The sequence below is a fragment of the Stegodyphus dumicola genome, chromosome 4 (genome assembly GCF_044657685.1).
Source record: "Stegodyphus dumicola isolate Sdum_Otavi_A_Nest chromosome 4, ASM4465768v1".
Taxonomy (NCBI): Eukaryota; Metazoa; Arthropoda; class Arachnida; order Araneae; family Eresidae; genus Stegodyphus; species Stegodyphus dumicola.
The window spans coordinates 180,979,491-180,999,921 of record NC_140771.1 but is presented as its reverse complement, the minus strand read 5'-3'; the positions used below and the strand labels follow the sequence as shown (position 1 = coordinate 180,999,921).

The window sequence follows — 20,431 nt, the reverse complement described above, 5'->3', positions numbered from 1 at the left end:
CAGTGATGAAATTAACCCTCTTATTACGTAATTAATCAAGTACTGTTGATCGAAGTTGTCAGAATCCACTGACATATGCAGGTTCTATTTATATCACTGGTTTAAAAAACAAGAACAAAATTAATTTACCTTTTCTGATGCATCGTTGAATCTGACGTGATGTTTCAGCTGGCAATCTTCTTTACAGAATAACCACAATTATATTTTCTTGACATCGCATTTTATTTACATAAAACATTCAAAAGGAAAAAAAATTAATATTTAAATACATTTTCTAGTACAGCCTCTACTTTTCTCTCATGGCTGTACAAATCAATTTATCCATCCATCACACGGATTCAAAACCGAACTATCTACTGTTTCCAAAAAAGAATGAAAAAAAAAAAAAACAAGATTTTAATTTCTCTTACTAATGGAACCTCTGGCATCCTCTAGCAGGAGAAAGCCACTTTAGATGAACATTTAACACCTCTAATACCCACCACGAGAAATTTCCAAACAAAAAATTATTCATTAGTTAAGAGAGTGTTATTTTGTGTGAAATAAAACAAACATGGGGGAAAATTGTGAAAAAGAAAGTTTTTTTTAATGGTAGCAAATACGTTACCATGGGCAGATTAAGGTACAAATCAAGTGATTTTCAAAATTTTCAAACGCATTTTTTTTTTTTTAGGTTTCGTTTAGTTTATTTACAGTTATTTACAAATGATAAGCTCTAAAGCAGTTTCTGTCCTTGTTGAAATAAAGATATTTTCCACATTTATCTCATTTAACTTGAGTAAATATTCCTCTAGGTCATATGTGGCATCTTTGCCGTATGGTATGATACACTGGCCAGTGATGCACACCATCAGTTCTTTGATCCTAAAAGTAATAAATTGAAAAACAAATATTTAAGGTTACAATATTTATATCTATGTTTGCATAAATATATATGTTTGCATATTATTTACCTCTGGTGGTTCATGTGATCGAACCTTTTTTTTTCACTGGAGCTTTTGGACTGTCTAGAGAACGTCTACCTACTTTCTTTTTGCCTACTGTGATAAGGCTAGTAGTCAATTCATTGAAAAAGTTGCAAAAGCAGACATGTTTGCTCTTCAGCTGGTACAATGTCGTTGATACAAAAGCTATAAATTAGTTGTTGCCATAGAAATTGTATGCCAAAATATATACATATACCATTGATTTGTTTTTATGGGATACTTGTATTTGAATGACATCATGCCATTTAAAGAAAACCCCTCCTGTTTTTCTGTTATAGGAAGGAATAAGTGCCGAGCATTATATTTCGATATCGCTGTTTGTTGATTTTTTTTTTCCTTCTCAGAGTAGTCAGAGGTTCCATGCCTAGAGTATTTGATACCAAAGTGCATCTACTATCGTACTATTTTACAGCTATGATATCTCCGTTCTTTACAGATGCTACAGAATAATCAATGGATCTCCTGCCTTCTTTTTTCAACTCCTTCTTTTTCTTTAATTTGCATTTCATCAGCCTGTTTTCTCACAAAGTTCCAACAAATCCTATACTTTTCTTTGATATTCACATACTAATGGGATTCCAGAGAAAAAGTTATCCGCAAAGATAGTAATTTTTGTTAGGTGATGTATAGTGCTGCATAACTGCTTCACAACACCTGCTCCTAGACATAATGCATAAGCAGTTTGATCCCCACAGTAACCTTCAGATTTTCCAGTGTAAAACATCAGAATTGTAATAAATGCCTGATTGTCCACACCGGGCCCATATTTTTAAACCCCATTTGCTATGAGGTTTTTAGGCATATATTGTTTGATGTGGATTCTCCCTCGAAATGGAATCATTTTTTCATCAATAGACTGTTTGGTCTCATCTGAAATGGATAGCATGTTTTTTCGAAGTCTAGACAACCATGATCGCGCCTTCCAAGATTTGTCACTTCTAACATCAATTTTTGAATTATCTGCAATATGCGAAAATCTTAAGATTTTTTTAAATCTGTTTCTAGGCATTACTTCTGAAATTGGCTCATGCTTCATTCCCTCTTCCCAATATCATCTAATATGAGGTATACGGACTAATCCCATTCTGATAATCATTCTTATTACTTGCTCTATTTCATTTGCCGTCACCATAAACGAAGTTCCTATTTGTTGAAACACTATACAGATTTGTTTGTTCAGCTAATAATTTTATCATATCTGTTGATATGACAATCTGAAAATATGCAAGAGAAAATGGAAGAGATTCTGTAGGATCAGGAAAGTTATCATCATTTGATGAAAGCATAAGGTTAGGTTCTTTTTTCCCTCCAGAGAATTTTTAAATTTAGCTCTTGTGTAGATAGACATTTTCTTCAATATTTGATGCATTTTGGTCATTTTCTACATCTTCATTATGATCTTCATCATCTGAGCTTTCTTCATGGAAGATATCAGACCTTTGTGTAGGCATATATTCATCATCAGAGTCGTCATCAGATATATCTGATAAATCACTTTCCAAAGCATTCATATATGCTATATGCAATGGCATCTTCTGTTCCCCCCCCCTCTTCTTACTCTGTGGAAAAAAAGGACCTGAAGTGCTGGCTGAAAAAAATTCAAAATTCCGAAAATTTTATTAAATTATTTTTTAAAATTTCATTCAATAAATAAAATGCAAGTATATTAAAAAGAACTTGAGATTTAATAGAGGATTAAATTTATTTTTCAATTTAAATCTCAAAATGAATTTTTCTAAAGACTTTTTTTACAGGAAAAATATATCTTAAAATATTTTTTAATTGAAAAATATCAAAATTTAAATATATAAATTGTATTTAACGATATATTTTCTATAAAATTACAAAGATTAAAGATCATGAACTAATTTCAATGTAAAAACATTTTCTTCAGAGAACTGCTAGGCTTAGATACGCAAATGCCCATGGTATTTAAAAGTACATTTTATCATTAAAAACGATAATTTTGTAAACATTATTTTATACTGTGTGATACACTAACTCTTTTACTTTGTGATCATATTATTAGTAATTATTAACTGTTTTATTATTAAAGTGTTTGTAAAATAAACAAACAACTTACACCTGAAAAGGTGCTTGCATTGTTTGCTACATCCATGCTTCTTCTAATTTTTTTCCTTTAAGCTGGTGCTGCTATGTATGCCTAAAATTTGTTAATAATATATGAGGAAAGTTCAATTTATAAATTTATGACATAAAAATTACATTTCATGGCGTTCCTGCTATAAAAACGTGGCGTTTAAAATATATGGTACATGGGCATTAGAGGGTTAAAAATTAAGTTTCATGCCATAACACATAATTCTTGCATGAAGGTACACAGAACATAGGAACATAACTAATTTAATTTATCATAACAGAATGAAAATTTAGTTTCAACAGTGTAATTTATTCAATTTCAAAACATGTTTCTAGCCAACAGAAAGTTGCCTATTGTCGATCTGCCACTTCATAATTACAGGCATGACTAATGTTTTCTTTGCTTTTCCTTCAGCCTACAGTTACTACTCTGATTTCATTCAAAGCCTGTTAATATACAATAATGCTAGGAAGCATATCATGAACTTTTTTAGAATTCTTTGTAGACATAATGCATGTATCCAAAAGGGAAGATTTTGAAGGTTGAAACCTTAAAAACATGCCAAAGTTGCACTTCTGCCTTCTATCAGCTGGTATTCAGGAAAAAACACTCACTCATTTACAATGCTTCTAGAGGATTATTTTTGGTACTCTTAAGCTAAGGAAATTCTGTCCCTCTGAGCACTAGAGCAGACAAGGAATTCTAAATACAGTATCTCACAGATAAGGAACCTGAAGTTAGAAAATATTTTGTCAACCTCATTTTAATAAAGAATCAAATACCTGAACAATTAAAAAACCACAGTTCATAGCAAGTTAAATGGATGAACTACAGATAACTATGATTGTTACAAATAGGATATTGTGGCAGACTTTTATATATATATATCCCTGAGAAAACAAGGAAATTTAAATATTATTTATCTATGTGTATATGAAATTTTATGTATTGTGTATGAAATCATACAAAATACGTATGTATTGTTCTTCCTGTCATACATATTAGTAATAAACTTTATGACATAATTCTAGCTTTTCCAGTGTTAATGTATAATCACCTGTAAATTAAGAGAATTTTGCAGATAATTTCAAAATTTTATATATGGCTTTCATTTAACATTGAATTGGCTTTTATGCAGAATAATGCCCAAAAAGAAGATCAAGAAGAAAGGATATCGACTTTAGAAAAGCGGTATTTGAATGCACAGCGGGAATCAACATCCTTACATGATTTGAATGAAAAATTAGAGCAAGAACTATCTAATAAAGAAGCTCAATTAAAACTGGTATGCATGCTTTTTTGTACTGTATTGAAGAATTAATTGGTGTTATTATATATTCAGAATGCATAATTTGAATTTCACTTGGTAATTTTCAGTTATTCTCAGTTATATGTGTTTATCTATCTATATATATATCAATAAAAGGAACATCTTTCTAAGCATTAATTTCTATTTCCTGTGGTTTACTTTTTTTTAACTTGTGATCATTTAGCGTATCATTTTTACACACTGCTTTTTCTTTTGTTACTCAATAAAGCATTTCATAATGACATTTAGAAGTACACATACTTTAAAGATTTTGCTGCGGAATTGTCTAGAAGCTGTGGCTATTATTCTGGAGTTTTGTATTTTGTTAAAGCAAAAATTTTTTGAAATCGCTGTGCAAGGAAGTTAAGTAAACCACACAACTCTGTAGCATATGGGAGCATTCCTATGATGATATAGCTCTCACAGTTGTCTGAGACAAAATGTTAAAGTTATTAGCTTTGGGATTAAGAGTATAAGCAATCAGAAAAGGTATAGTTATGCAAGAATAAATGTGCAGCTGACTCAGCAGAATTATTGACTAAATGTCAGTTCATGTTTGCTTTGCTGTGCTTGCCAGTTCTTACACTGTCCTTGTATATAAGTTAAAAAGTTACAAAATTTAGAAAAAAATTCATATACCGCTTTGACATAAACAAGGTCTGATTTCCTAGCAAGGGAAGTTAGGCTTATTAGTTATTAGTTGTTAGTTATTAGTTATTAGTTATTACTTATTAGTTGTTAGGCGATTCTGTCTGTAAAGCCATCATCTGAATGCTCCATAAGAGGCTGTCAATAGGAATCCAAATTTGTATGTTAAGAATTAATTTAACAGCATTCTTTCTGACCTCATTTTGGTTCATTTACACTTTGTGTTTTGAAGAAGAAATGTCTGTCAAAAGAGACAGAGTATGTTACCAGAAATAGTGATCGATTGATCGAGCCAAATCTATGTGGAATAGATGAATAGAAATCAACAAGTTTATTTACTAAGTGGAATAGATGGATAGAAATCAATGAGTTTATTTACTAAGTGGAAAAAAAAAAAAAAAAGAGTGTTTGGGGATTGTTACTGGGACAGTGATTTTTGTTGGCATTTATTGCAAAGTAAGATAGTGCTTATTCAGAAGTCAAACAACAAAAATCAGCGTTAATTTACAAAATTTTCACAGGACTAGTTTCGATGGTTTTACCGAACCATCATCTTCAGCTGCAAAACCGCAAATGAAAAAGATAGGAAATGATGTTTAGATAAGATAAGAAAGCCTGGACAAGAATAAGCAAGTGGCGCCATCTGTTGGCGAAACCAGAACTAAAACATAATTTCTCTAAAAGCCGAAGGCAAATTTGGATTGGAATTAGGATCGTTAACTAGAACAGAAAGATTTTTATGAATGTGAAATGCCTCTAGAAAATCAGTTCTCCAATGGAAGATGTTTTTTGAATAATTTTGGCAGCAGAAAAATTGAAAGTGTGATTTTCGGACCAACAATGTTGAGCAACAGAAGACTTCTGTGTTTCCTTTTTTCTAACATATGCCTCATGTTCTTTGACGCGAAATTTTAAGGCTCTCTTAGTTTGGCCAATGTAAATTAAACCGCACTGGCAAGGAATCCTATAAATACCCCAGGAATTCATATCCGGAATGGGGTCCTTGAGTATAGAAGTTGGAATTTTATTGATGGGAGAGTAAACAACCCGAAAGTTAAATTTCTGCAAAATATGTGCAACTTTATAGCTAATTGATGGAAAGAAGGGAATGACAACAGAATTTTTATAATCTCCTAAAATAAGAGTGGGGCTTTTAGTGTGTTGAGATGAGAATTTTTTAACTGCTTGATTAATAATGTTGGGTGAAAAGCCCCTGTCAATAGCTATTGCTTTTAAATAATTTAGTTCTTCATCAAGGGCTAGTTTGGAGGAGCAAACTTGAAGAGCACGGAAAACATAGGAATAAAATGAAGCTAACTTTTGTTTAGTCGGATGACATGATTTAAAGTGTGGTGGAAGGCAAACCGATGAAGGTTTACGGTAAACTGTAGTACTGAAGTTGGATGTGTTACGTGTGACCAGAATGTCGAGAAACGGAAGAGAATTGCAAGTCTCAAGTTCAAAAGTGAACTGAATAGCAGGATCAATAGAATTCATTGTTGAAAGAACTCTATTTAAATCATCTTTATTACCTTCAAACAGGGTAAAAGTATCGTCTACGAAGCGGAACCATGCCGGGAAGTTTAAAGTTTCAAACAATTTTGATTCGTAATAATGCATGTAGATATCAGCCAGGATGGGACTGAGGGGGCTACCCATGGCTAATCCCTCAGTTTGCTTGTAATATTTATTTTGGAAAACAAAATGTGTTTGTTTCAAACAGAGTTGAGTGAGAGAAATTAGCTCATCAATTTCGATGCAAGAGAAATGAAATTCGCGAAGTCTGGTTTCTAGACATCTTAATGCACCCTCCACTGGGACATTGGTGAATAATGATTTTACATCAAAAGAAACCATGAGTAAATTACGAGGAGAAATGTTTTTAACCTTTTTTACAAACTCTATTGAATTTTTTATGGTGTAAATGTTATTGTCTAATAGAGTGGAAAATCTAGAAACTAAATATTTAGCTAATGGATACGAGGCAGTACCTAAATTTGATACAATAGGGCGGAAAGGAATACCACTTTTATGAATTTTGGGAAGAGCATATAATCTGGCACAATTCGCAACAGATGGGATAAGCGAATGTTTTAAGTTGCTTGAAATGATTTGCGAAGATTTGATCGCAGTTTTTATTTTGGATAAGTCCGAAGGTGAAGGATCTTTAGGGATCGGATTATATGGTCCTTCGTTTAAGAGTTTAGTGACACCATCGATGTAAGTGTTCTTATCCATGACGACTATCTGGCCACCTTTGTCGGCCTTTGAAATGACAATATCCGGGTTAGAATGAATCTCGCGCATTGTAGCTCTTTCTCTCGCAGTTAGATTTGGTTTCAAAGGTTTATTATTGAATTTCACATTATGAGCGATAAGATGCCTAATCATTTCTTTCTGTGAATCTGAAACTTTACTGAACTTGAAAGCTTTTTCGATAGGAGCCAAAATCTTTGGAATCGAGGGTTTACAGGTTTGTGAGAAGTTAAAATTATATTTTAGAATTCTCTCTTGTTCTTCTGAAAGACTAACATTAGAAATATTAACTATTGGCTTGATGTTTACAATGGGAAGATTTTTTGAACTACTTGAACTGGAAGACTGTAAAAGAAGTTTTTCGAATTTAACTGCAAGGGTGTTTTTATGACGGTTAACTGCATTCTCCGTTCTAGACCAAGACTTTTGTTCAAGGGCAGTGAATTTTGGATATGTTTTAGCGAGTTCCAGATGAAGCTTATAGAGTTCATGTTCAATTTTGGACAATTGTTGACGTGTATCCCTTATCACGGATCGAAGTAAGGCAAGTTTGCAATTTAACAGAATTCTTGAAACGCGACTCGAAGGTTTTTGATTAGATTTGATTTGAATAAAATTGGGGATCAATTTTTTACATTTACATTTAAGTAAAAAGTCAAGATGATTCAGGAATTTTTGCCGTTTCAGGCGTAATTTATTCGGCGTGTTATTGTGTCTTAAAGATAGTGCTTCTTAAAAATGGTTCAAAAACAAAAATGGAGGATTTTTACTTTTATTGCTTACAGACAGCATAACAGAGATCAGTAACGCATGTTGAATACTCAAAATTATTCAGTGACAGAAAACAGATATAAATGCAAATGGCAATAAGAATATTTATTCTTTAGTTACCAAAAATGTTCACATGTAATGTAACTAAAATGTGTTTTATATGAAATATTAAATAAATTCATCTGTATCATATGAGTATTTTTCTAACAAACTGTTCTTTTTATGTATTTTAAGTCTGTAAGTGTATCATACATCATTTCAAAATATATTGATTATATATCCAAATGTATTGTTTGAAGTATAGAAGTATTAGAAGTAGGTATGTCATTCACCATCTTAAAAAATTATGTAACAACCTTTTTTCCAAAATGTGAGGGGTTTTATGGTTTCTTTTTACAGTCATCTTTTAGGGCCCATTAATGCCTTTGCAGTTTTTTAAATTGTTTGCTATTCCAAGTTTTATGTAAAATATGATTTGTTATAAAAGGACATTAAGTAATAATGTTGTGATCCACCCTTTTTTTCTTGATGTCTAAATCATGTGTTATTGTGGCTGAAAAAGAGATGCCATTGAGGATTTTAAGAGAAACTAGATAATGTAGGGTTTTAATGGAAGTTTCCCGACACCACAAATATCATATATCTGCACAAAGATTTCATGTTGGCATGTTTAATCATATTTTGTCAAATGACTTTTGGCATTTGAAAGAAAGGGACTTAGTTTAGAACACTGGATTGTGAAATTTGTAAAATTATATCGTTATCATTAATTACAAGGTATCTGGAAATGGATCTTGTGCTACCAGATTAGAACCATCATTTACTTCCAATTCTGTTGCAAAAAATGAGCTACAGAATGTTACCAAATCATGTGTACAGCTTTAGGAACTAATGTTGTATCATATGACACCATGAAGGTTTGGTATCCAAAAGTTAAAAACAAGGATTATGACATTCAAGAAGCAGAGCAGTCTGGTCAGCCTACATAACTCTGAAATTGTTAAGAGGGCTTTTTATGATTAGTGCAATAAAAAGCCAACTCTGTAGATTGATGTATATGCAAATATCAGCAGTATGATGTCAAAGGGCTTGTCAGGACACGGAAAACATGAGGAGTCAACACACACAAGCCTTCCAAACAACACATACAGGTGTAAGAAAAGTTGGTGATGGTCAGCAAAGAGAAACAGTGGTGACTGATGATCAACATATTGCCCTGCAGGTTAAAATAGATCAAAACCATATAACAAGCAATATTGCTCAGTGGTTGCACATGACAATCGGACAGCATGTGCTCCAATTTACTGTGGCCAGATGACTTCATAAAGGTGGTCTGTTTGCTTGCTATTCCGAACGCTGCATACCATTGACAGCAGCCCATTGGCGTCACCATTTACAGTAGTGTAGAGAGCACAAACACTGAGCATCTCATCAGTGGAGTCATATCCTCTTTATTGATGAGAGTCAGTCAGACAAATTATTCTCTGTGCCATTTCATTTGATATAGAGAGAGATTATGAACAGGCTTTCATCCCACGAATATCAGGGAAAGAGACTTCGGGTGGTCTTGCTGTGCTTGTATGAAGAGGCAGTATGCTGAATGGATGGCCAGTGTTCCCCATTTTCGAAAGACATTTACTTATGAGAGATAGTCACTGTGATGTTGTTATCCTCCCCCACATGCATCTTTTCCAGAGTGCCATTGTTCACGACTTTCTTTTTAAGGATGACAATGCACAGCCACACGGGAATCGTGCTGTTGAGGAGATCCTGGGAAGTGAAGATATCTACGGAATAGATTGGCCAGCATGCTCCACTGATTTGAATCTCATTGAACATGACTTGAATATTTTAGAAAGATGCCGGACAGCACAATTGTACCCTCCGGAGAACACAGACAATAAAAAAATGCTCCTTGAAGAATAGGAACTCATACTCCAAAAACTGTTAGATAACCTGTTCTGTTTAGTATTGACAGACTCTGCAGTGCAACAATTGCAGTTAGGGGAAGTGATATCCTTTACTATCTTTGGTTTGTTGTTCTTCCATTTAGACAGTTTCTTGTATAAACACCATTTTGTCAATGAAGCCTTTTTCTGTTTATTCCATACTGTATGCATCCTATTTATTAATTTTGCTATTGTACTTTCATCTTCCTTTAAGCACTGCATTATGACTCTGTAATATAAATTTCATGTCACCCAATTGATTTTTTTTTTTTGGAATTTTGTTTATTTATTAATTTTGGTGAAGTTATGGCCAAAATCTGAAAAGTTGCTTCAATTTTGCATGCTGGTGTATGTGTATCCTATACAGTCAAAAGTCGTTAATTCGGACACCCATAATTCGGAATGATCTATAATCCGGACCTCAAAACTAAAAACTTTCTGCGCATGCGCGGCGTTGACACATGCGCATAGGCGTTTACGCGTGCGCGTAAGACCTTTTACGACTGCGCATATGAGTGTGCGCAAGTGCAGAATACGTTTTCGCATGCGCGTTTTATGTATAATGGACGTATAAGCTAAAATTATCTAATTATCTATTTCAGTTAATGTTGATGATTGCGTTGTTCCTTAATTTTCGAATTGGATCCGGCTTATTATTTTTTGCAGACTGTAAGAGCAATTTTATAAAAGTAAGCTTAAACTTTCGATTATATCAAATAGAATTTCCGATATATATTTGTTAATATGTAAAGGATCTAAAGCGAAAGTATGTTTTGAAATCCAAAATCTGTTTATCAATTTCACGCTGCTCGGCGGGGGGAACGCCGCGCGGCGGGCGCGTAATGAATTGGAAGTTGATCTGTCAACACTATCCTTATCTTCAGGGCAGATGTTTTTATTTTATTTGGCTTATAATTGAAGATCAGATGTTTTTATTTTATTTGGCTTATAATTCCTTACCAAATGTAGTATTTCATCTCGATATGCTCCGTCTTTGATCTTTGATATGATTTAAAACAAGTTCCGTAACAGAGGTTATTGAAAACGAAAAAATTTCGATTGACAAATTAGTCGGTGTTCTTGACACAGCAATTATAGGACTTGAACAGCAATTATAGGACTTTGTAACTGAACAAGAAATTATGTCTGTTTAATAGAATTAAAGAGAAAGTATTATCACATGAAACGAAGCAAAACTTAAACAACTTACATTGAAAGAAATGTTTATTTAAGTAAACAAATAAATATTAAGCTTTTTCTTTTTGCAAATTTTGATACCCTTTAGATCATAATTGTTCTTTATTTCATAAATTACGGTTTCATATTTTTAACTTTAGAATTTCTGCATGCCATCTTACGAGATTTAAACTGATGATCTATAATCCGGAATCACCGAAGTCCCGACGAGTCCGGATTAACGACTTTTGACTGTATTATTAAACTTTCCATCACTGGTGGTTAATTTGCCTTGAGGAGTAGGCAAACTTCCTATATCTTGCTATAGTTTATAATGACAGTACAGTCAGATTTTTTTCTTTGAGCTTTATATTGCAATAAGAATATTTATTTGCTGCATTTGTGATATTTAATTTATTTCTAATATTTAGTCTATACTACATTATTTCTACTAGTGACAGTCAACTAATGCCACAAGACCATATGCAGCTTGCAAATAAGTTAATAAAAATTATTATTATTAATTGCAGATTTCTGCAAGATATTTTTAAGATGACTAAAAAATATAAAAATATATTGTTATACTTTTATGCTTCAGAATTTGAATATCAACAAAATAAATGAAAAGTGACTTTTATGAGTTTTTCTCTGCATGATTGTAAGGATGTATTCTCGAGGCAAGATGAAAAGAAAAAATTTTCTCCCTTCCTCTCAACTTTCATTCATTCTGCCTTTTATATATATGTATGCTTATTTAAGTTTACTTATTTTATTTATTTACCCATAAAAATTTGACTTGCAAAGTAATATTAGTATTATTCAAAATGCATTTTATTTTTGTAGAGTGAAGAAAAATGTAGGGCACTTCAAGAAAGGTTAGAATTAACAGAACAAAAGTTAGCCCAATTTTCTCGAAAAGCTGAAGCTGCAGCTGGTGAAGCATTAGCTCAGGTATTTTCAATATATTATTTTAATATTTATTATTTTCTATTATGGAATGAATTACATAATTATGTTAAATTTTCTTTAGGTCCAAGATAGGCATGGAAGTGTAGAAGATCGAATACAAAGGCTAGAGCAGCAGCTTGAAGAGAAAAACACAGAACTGATAAGAGTATATTGCTTTTGTTCTTATTTTACTATAAGCAAGTGCAGGTATTGAGATTTACATGTACTTAACTTTGCTTTAATTTTCTTTAGTCTAGGCAACGGGAAAAAATGAATGAAGAGCATAATCAGAGGTTATCCTCAACTGTCGACAAGTTACTAGCAGAATCAAATGAACGCCTTCAGTTGCATTTAAAAGAACGAATGCATGCATTGGAAGAAAAAAATTCATTAGCTCAAGAGCTTGAACGAACGAGAAAAGTTTTAGAAGATACTCAGTCAGAAAAGGTATGCGCTTTTGTCAGGTACACAGAGCAAATAGAATATGTCTAAATTTTCTTTTCATTTAATTTTTAATAAAATAATCGTAAGACTTTTGAATTCAGTATTAGTCATTCCAATGTGAAAAATTTGCATGTATTTAAACCCTAGCACTACAAAACAAACAAAAGATCAAAACTGTAAACTTGGAGACCTGCTACATAAAGTAATAGTAAATGCTTCCTTACAAAAATGAACACTTTTCAAATTATAGGTATCTAATCTGTATATTAGATACCTAATCTGTATATAAATAGTGTTCTTATATTCTACTTTGTTGTAATTTATTATCATTTAACTTTTGTGTATAATTTTATTGACATTATTGCAAAAACCAAAAAAATTTCATGTTCTAATAATGGTGTCATAGTAGCAAAAAGTGATTTATTCGGGAAATTTAAGTCCAGAACCATTTTTAAGATCCTCAGGTCTTCAATAAATTGAATGGTTTTTTTTTTTTTTTTTTTTTTTTTTTTTAACTTAAATTTAACATTTTGCATTTTGGGGAAAAATTAAATTAGCAAAATTTATTTGGTTTCTTGTTATCAGTCTTTGCATTTCTTTGTGAATACATTTGCTTTAATTTTCAGGTGTATATTGAAGATTAAAAATAATTAGTAGGACATATATGAGCAATTTCATAATACAAGAAACAAATTCAGAAACATTATTTTTTCTTCTCTTTAATGATCTCTGATGTGTAGTTTGTTTCTGCCATTATTATTTTTTTCTATTGCCTTATGTTACTTATCTTTTAAAAATTTGTTTATAGGATAAAATAATGAATGAATTAGCAAAGTTGAGAAATGAAATGGAAAGCTTAAGACAGGATCACCAAGCATTTAAAGCAGAAAGTTTAGCCAGGTTTGTTGATTGCTTCATTGCACATAGTTACTTTCTTATGTTCACATGGTTTCTTAGTCTCTCTTTCTTTTTTATCAGTAATTACTAATATTTTCATTCAACTTTTGTACATGATATATGTGGTTAATCAGCTAGTAACGTATCGGTATGATTTTAGGTTAAGTTCTAGTCGAACACTTCCACAAACTTCACCTTTACTTCCAACTCGTAGTGCATTATCTCCAGGAGCTGTTGTTACTAGCTCAATATCTCCCAGCCGAACTCCTGCTATCGATACAACAGATGCTTTTCACATGGTATCTGGATTAGATTATATATCTCCTAATGCCTCTATTAATCGAAGGCTGCAAAGAGGAAGACAAGCAGCTCTCGAAGATGATGCAACAAAGGTAAAATGTGTCAGCATGTTCATATTTAAATATTATTTTATTTTGATTATTCATTCATACATACAGTTCAATGGATAGGCCTGCTATATTTTAGTTCATGACTATTAAATTTTATGCTTCTAAAGGGATACATAGTTTGCAGCATGTATAAATTATGGGCCTTAAAATGAGTGCTATGTAAATTGATCATTGTTATAGAAACAATTGTTTTATTTTGTGATATGTATCAAAATATGCAAGGTTAACTTAAAAGAAATATACACATTTGAAGTTTATAGAAACGAGATTTATGGCATGGCTGATATATGTAGATTTTAAGAATATGAATCAAAGCTTGCATGGCTAAGTAACAATGTTCTTTGTGTGACCCTTTTGTAACACATCAGATATCAGTGCTATAATTGAATTCTTCATAAATACATCTCAGCATGTCCATATCAGCTGCAGCAGATGTTGTGGGCATATAACCATAATGTGTATGAAATCATTGATACTTGTAAGAAATGGAAGCTTGTAGAAAGGGAAGGAATTAAAACTCAGTTATTAATTATATACTTGCAAAGTGTTGCCTACATGCCTGAGCCTTGATCTGCTCTGTTGAATGGCTAACCCAGCCCTGAGGCAAATTGTCGAGCACTGTAGTTGTATGTAGTTGCTCGGCATATCTTGAGTACTCATATGATGTTGCAATGAAAACAAACAAAAGAGGAAAACTGTAAACTTGGAGACCTCCTACATAAAGTAATAGTAAATGCTTCCTTACAAAAATGAACACTTTTCAAATTATAGGTATCTAATCTGTATATTTTACTTAATTAAACCTGTATAAGTGTCTGCACAGTTAAAAGATTTCTTGTTCTGAATCTCTCTTTCTCGTTTTATTTATTTATTTTTTTAATAGATATAATGCAGATCTATGCCTATAAAGTTATTCCATATTCATCCAATTCCTGCTTTCATCATATACTGATCAAACAAGTAAAATCGTAGGGTTATTTAGTGTTGGTATAAAAATTTAAGCAGTGTGAGTTTGAAAGCCCTAATTAATGTTTTTAGGTTTAGGATTTCATTTTTTGCTCTGAAGCTTGCAAGCTGACATGTCACTGTATATAATGCTTTAGAAATCATTGGTGATTAGAATAACAGTGTATTATTTGAATTCATGCTAGTAATACAGACTAGCTGTACTGTCTTAAGCAATCTCAGGTATAAACACAAGTTTAGTGAGCACACTGAGCTGCAGATTAAGCAGTTAATTATCCTGAACTGTGTATGTGTGTCTTCATATTTTAGCATTATTTAAAATTGTCTCCACATATAATTTTGACTGTTAATTGAATGAAAACAGTTATTCTTATTAAATTTATAAATTATTTTTTCCCTTTATTGTGAAATATATTTCATATTTCACAATGAATGTGATATCAAAAAACCCCAGCCTAAAAGTGCAAAATTTATCTTTCATAAGTTCATAATAAATTTTTCAAATTACATCTGAGATCAATTAAGCCTTTTTTTTTTCCATCAGCTAAAATATTTCTTAAATGTCTGAATGCTGCCTAGGTGTGTTTTTAAAAATATTTTGCTTTTTAGGTCCAAACATTAAATGAGCAAGAATGGGAGAAGATGGAACAAGCTCAAGTTCTTGCAAGCGTCCAACATGCTTTTGAAGCTAGTGATACCGAGTGTAGCCAAATAGATGATAATGAAAGTATATTTGAATCAATGGATATGCTCTCTCCATCTGCTCATACAGATGCCCAAACGCTTGCCCTTATGCTACAAGAGCAGCTAGATGCAATAAATAATGAAATTAGGTTTGTTTGTTTTTTTAACTACTTCACATGCTGTTGTAAGTTTTCTCATGTAATTAATGTGATTGAAAGATAAATTTACATATTATTTGAAGTAGAAATTCCTGATAATTTGTATTGACAAAATTCAGATTATCATCATTAAAGTAGAAATCTCTAATTTCCACCATTTCTTGCTGTATTTTGAATAATTTTTATTTTAATTTTGTCATTATTCTTGTATGTGTTTATTTTTAATAATGAATTTTTAGTCCAAAGAGGCTTTGTTCCTGAAGGTCTATTGTTTTTATTTTTCGATTTTGCATTGAATCACTATAAATGTCTGTTTCACTTTTCAAACTGTTGCCACCAAATGTTAGAGTCCTGCATTATATTTGAAGAAATTAAGTAATGAAAAATCTGCATAAATGTATGTATATTTCTCGCATTGTGATAAAACAACGGTACGTAGAGCCATCGAATTTTGAATGACGTAATTCTCCTACGAATATGGGCATATGAAAGCCCAAATTTGAAATTTGGAATTTGTTTTATTATCGATTTCATATTTTGTAAATCTTGAATGAATTTTTGATTAACAAACTCAAGGGTTTCAAAGCGTGCCATGGCAGCGTTGTACACACACACACACAAAAAAAAAAAAATTATCTCCAGCGTGTGAGTCTCTGTATCAAAAATTCTGAAGATATGCTCAATTTAAAACTATTTTGTGATATTGCCATTGAAATGAATTTTATGTTTTAAGTGTGAAGAACGTGACATTTAATAAATAAATGTAACAGACAAAAGGTTAAAAAAATGCTCCTTTGGACGTAATTTAAAATCTGAAACCTTGCAGATTTTAAAAAAATTTTTATTGTAAATATTCTTAATTTTTATGCTTGTAGTCTGAATATTAAATTTAAAGGCATGCACTTGTTTAAGAAGTGCGCATTTGCTGGAATTTTCTTTAAAATGATTACTGTGGTTTTAACTGGCTGTTACTGTAAGCCTCGCTTTGCTTAAATGTTATGTGGTGTGCCTTTCTCCATTCCACATATTAATTTGGCTGTATTTTATGTTGCTCTTAATAGTATTGCTGGAACTAATATGTTAAAATCTACCTTTCTGCTTTAAATATTTTGTAAAATTTTATTCTGTTCATTATTTGTTCTATTTTGAATCATTGGGAATGTTCATTATTCATTCTAATTTGAATCAATGGAAAGGAAAAAATTATACTGATTAGAATATATTTGACAGTTTTGCCATTTAAAAAATGGTAGGTCAGTTGAGAATTTCTTTTTTGGCTTCTTGGCTTTTTTCTGTCTGTTATTTAAGTGTAAACTGGTTTTCATCCAGAAGTTTTCCTTGAATTTATCCTTTTTATGATAGATACTTCTCTCATGCTTTAATGAAATTTAAATCCTAAAAATTTCCTTGATATAAAGATTATTTCTTTTGACAGCTTATTCACAAACTGTAATAATGCTGATGAGGACTATTTCTATTCTGAAAATTGTTTAACATTTTTAACTAAGAAGCAAACTATCAATTATAATAAAATAAAGATAGCAAATCTCTGTATAACCTTTCTTGTTAAATGGCTTCCCATCCTCACTAGTTTTGATGCGAATAAAGTCAGCAGAAAACAGAAGCATGCATTGAAAGTTATTGAAAATCTTCTGGGCAGTAATATTTTCCCCTCAATGTTTTGTTTTATATTATTGTCTGTACCACCTTTACCTCCATTTTTTTTCCTCTCTCCATTAAAAGTGCATAGAATAAATATGTGGCCTTTTCTGCTGTATTAATGATAAATGAAAATTAATTTCAAGACTTTAAAAAATTGCATAATTTTTTATTTTATTATTGCATTATTTTGTCATTGTTATCTTTCATTAATGAAAACTTATTCTTCATTACTTTGGTAAGGAAAAATCAAGAAGAATTTAACTGAGTTTAAATAAGAACTTTTCTACCACCTGGTTTGACTCATAACCACGGGAATGTTAGCTACAGCAGATGGTTAAAGTTTTTCTCCACTGCATTTCTATTTAGTGTGTTACCTTATGAAAAACACATTACAAAAATGAAGGCTGACTTGAACTGCAATCTCAGATGAGATGGAGAAAATAAGTGCTGTGTGTTGATGATGACACATGTTATGATTAAACCTAAGGAAGGGTAGCAACAGCCTTGAAAGACATATTTTAAAAAACAGACTACAATATCAATCATTTTAACATTTAAAGTACTTCTAAAAAGCCTAAACTTGATTTCACTGCAAACATTTTGTTATAATATTTATTCCAATAAGAATGTCTTGTTTCTTCTTGGGACGATTAGTTTTGATAATAGCATTTCATTATTAGAACCATAAAGTTTTCTCTGCATTTACAGGCTAATACAGGAAGAAAAACATACCACAGAACAAAGAGCTGAAGAGCTGGAATCAAGGGTTGGTAGCATAGAAACAATAAGCTTGCTGGCAAGAGGACGATCATTTGAAAGAAGTTCCCCACCACAAAGTGGAAGATCAACTCCTAAGTCACACCATAGTCCCCAAAGAGATTACATGCAGAAATATTCAGTAAGTTTGAATTTTTATGTATTTAATATGTTTTTAAATTTATTATGCCAGAGTTAAAATACTTGAAATTAATTACTATGACGCGCTTTTAAAATTATATGATGCATCTTATTAAAGATGGAATTAGTCTTATTAGTATGAAGTTATTTCTATAGTGACATGGTAAATTAAATCAATATAAAATGAACCCATTATGTAATGTAAATGGCGTATAAATTTCAAACACCCAAATATTATATTTGAGGTTTACATTTTATCCGTTCCCTCCCCTTCTCCATAATAATAATAATTCTACAAGTTTATATAAAAATTTCATTTCAGTGTTTCCTGTTTCCATGCAGAAAAGCATGCAAAAATTGTTTTATTTTGATTTAGTACTGATGTTTCAAGACTGATTTTACTCTTTTATTTAACATGTGAAAGCATGGTAAGTAGGACAGTAAGTTTCTCTTGGGGAGAAAAGGCATAATTCATGAGACAGTTGCAGGATAAGCCTTGAAACTTTGCAAAAGTTTAACCACTTATGATTCATACTTATCAGTTTCATGAAATCTTCACAACTGAGAATTAAATTGACACTCCCCTCTGCCCCCTCCCAAACAAATTTGTCTATGGGATAAAAATAATAGTATAAATAATTAGTGCATTACTGTATAAGCATAATGTGTAATTTTTTTTAATGTTACTTGCACTCGTAAGGTGGTAAAATTTTGATAGAATTGTCAATGTCGTGACATGAGATCAAAATTTCCAATTAAATGGATGATCTTTTGATACATTATATTGTACATAACAGAATTTCTTCTTTAATGTTGCATCTGTTCTCCTGTAACAATGGATTGTTTGACATCAATACTCTTTATCAATGTTGAGAGACAGTGGATTGTGGCGTAATGACCATTCTATGTATGTTACATATTTCTTGCGACATTTGGCTAGAGGGCGCTGCGTTCATTCTGATAGTCAGTGGCAGGCAGGATACTAAAAGTGCAGGACATGGAAGCAGAGATGCCTAAAAATATATCTCCAGCTGTTTGAAAATTTTATATACCGTAATTTCTGGAAGAAAGTCCGCATCAGCGTAAACGGCGCACTCGAGAAAAATAGCGGGGAAAAAATTAAAATTACACAGAAACACCGCATCAGCGTAAATGCCGCAATAAATTAAATTGCGCGTGACATCATCGTGGGCTGTATAGATGCAAAATCTCAACCTAAGTCCTGATATATGACATACCAGTTAAGAAAAATGCATGAAATGAAACCATAACTCAGAAATAAATTAAAGGTAAGAAATGTGGAAAATATATTTAACTTCATTTGTATACTTATATTTACCCACTAAAGAAGTCCATATTTGTAATACTCAGACTATATTATAAAAAATGCTGCAACAACCAAATATTAAATTTGGATGACAAAACGAAATTTTAAATTTTACTTACAAAAGGAACTACAGCAAACTATACGTCATATGAAGCCATCAAAATCTGATTCTTCACTATCTGAATTAAAAAGATTTAGTAAATCCTGATAAGTCCAAGCCTTTCAGATTGTCACATTCATCCTCGTGGTTTACAGTCTCTTTATCTAAGGATATAATTTCAGCTTCTTTGAACCCTGCTATTATTGATAATGTTTTTACCGATTTCCACGCACTTTCTACCCACTTTGCAACTTCTTCATAAGATGCTCTACGCATTTTACCGCTTTTGGTATACATATGCAAAAGTATACCAAATGCAATCCTTCACTCATCCAACACTCCCACTGCTTTCGGACTTCAGCTTTGAAAGATTTATTACCTGACAAATTTTTTTCATTTTTGTCAAACCACCAGGAATTGTTGCTTCGGTCGTAGACAATTTTTGACATCTAGTTTTCACTGACTCAAGTAAATGAACACGCATGGAATCCATTATCAATAACCCTTTTGGTTGGAAAAAAGATCCCATACGACACTGCCAAACTTTTTGTAGCCACTCATGCATGATTGTTTCGCACATCCAGCCGTTCTCGTTTGCACAAATAATTACGTCATTAGGAAAATCTCCCTTCGTAATAGTCTTTCGTTTAAAAATGATCATTGTCTTTAGCTTGTCACCGTTTGCGGCACAAGCTAACGCACATGTAAATGACTTTCTTTCATGCCCCGTCGTAAGCACAGA

General features: G+C 31.9%; 1 protein-coding gene across 5 annotated transcripts in view; it reads left to right on the top strand.

Moving 5' to 3' along the window:
• The window catches only part of Liprin-alpha (PTPRF interacting protein alpha), a 266,258-nt gene that overhangs the window by 189,892 nt on the left and 55,935 nt on the right, over positions 1–20,431 (top strand). For all 5 annotated transcript variants that reach the window (XM_035352632.2, XM_035352630.2, XM_035352631.2 and 2 more), the window contains exons 7-14: positions 4,226–4,372; positions 12,040–12,147; positions 12,227–12,310; positions 12,397–12,591; positions 13,397–13,488; positions 13,646–13,877; positions 15,471–15,694; positions 18,074–18,263. In XM_035352632.2, coding sequence (XP_035208523.1) covers positions 4,226–4,372; positions 12,040–12,147; positions 12,227–12,310; positions 12,397–12,591; positions 13,397–13,488; positions 13,646–13,877; positions 15,471–15,694; positions 18,074–18,263 — 1,272 coding nt within the window. The remainder of the gene's footprint in view (positions 1–4,225; positions 4,373–12,039; positions 12,148–12,226; positions 12,311–12,396; positions 12,592–13,396; positions 13,489–13,645; positions 13,878–15,470; positions 15,695–18,073; positions 18,264–20,431) is intronic.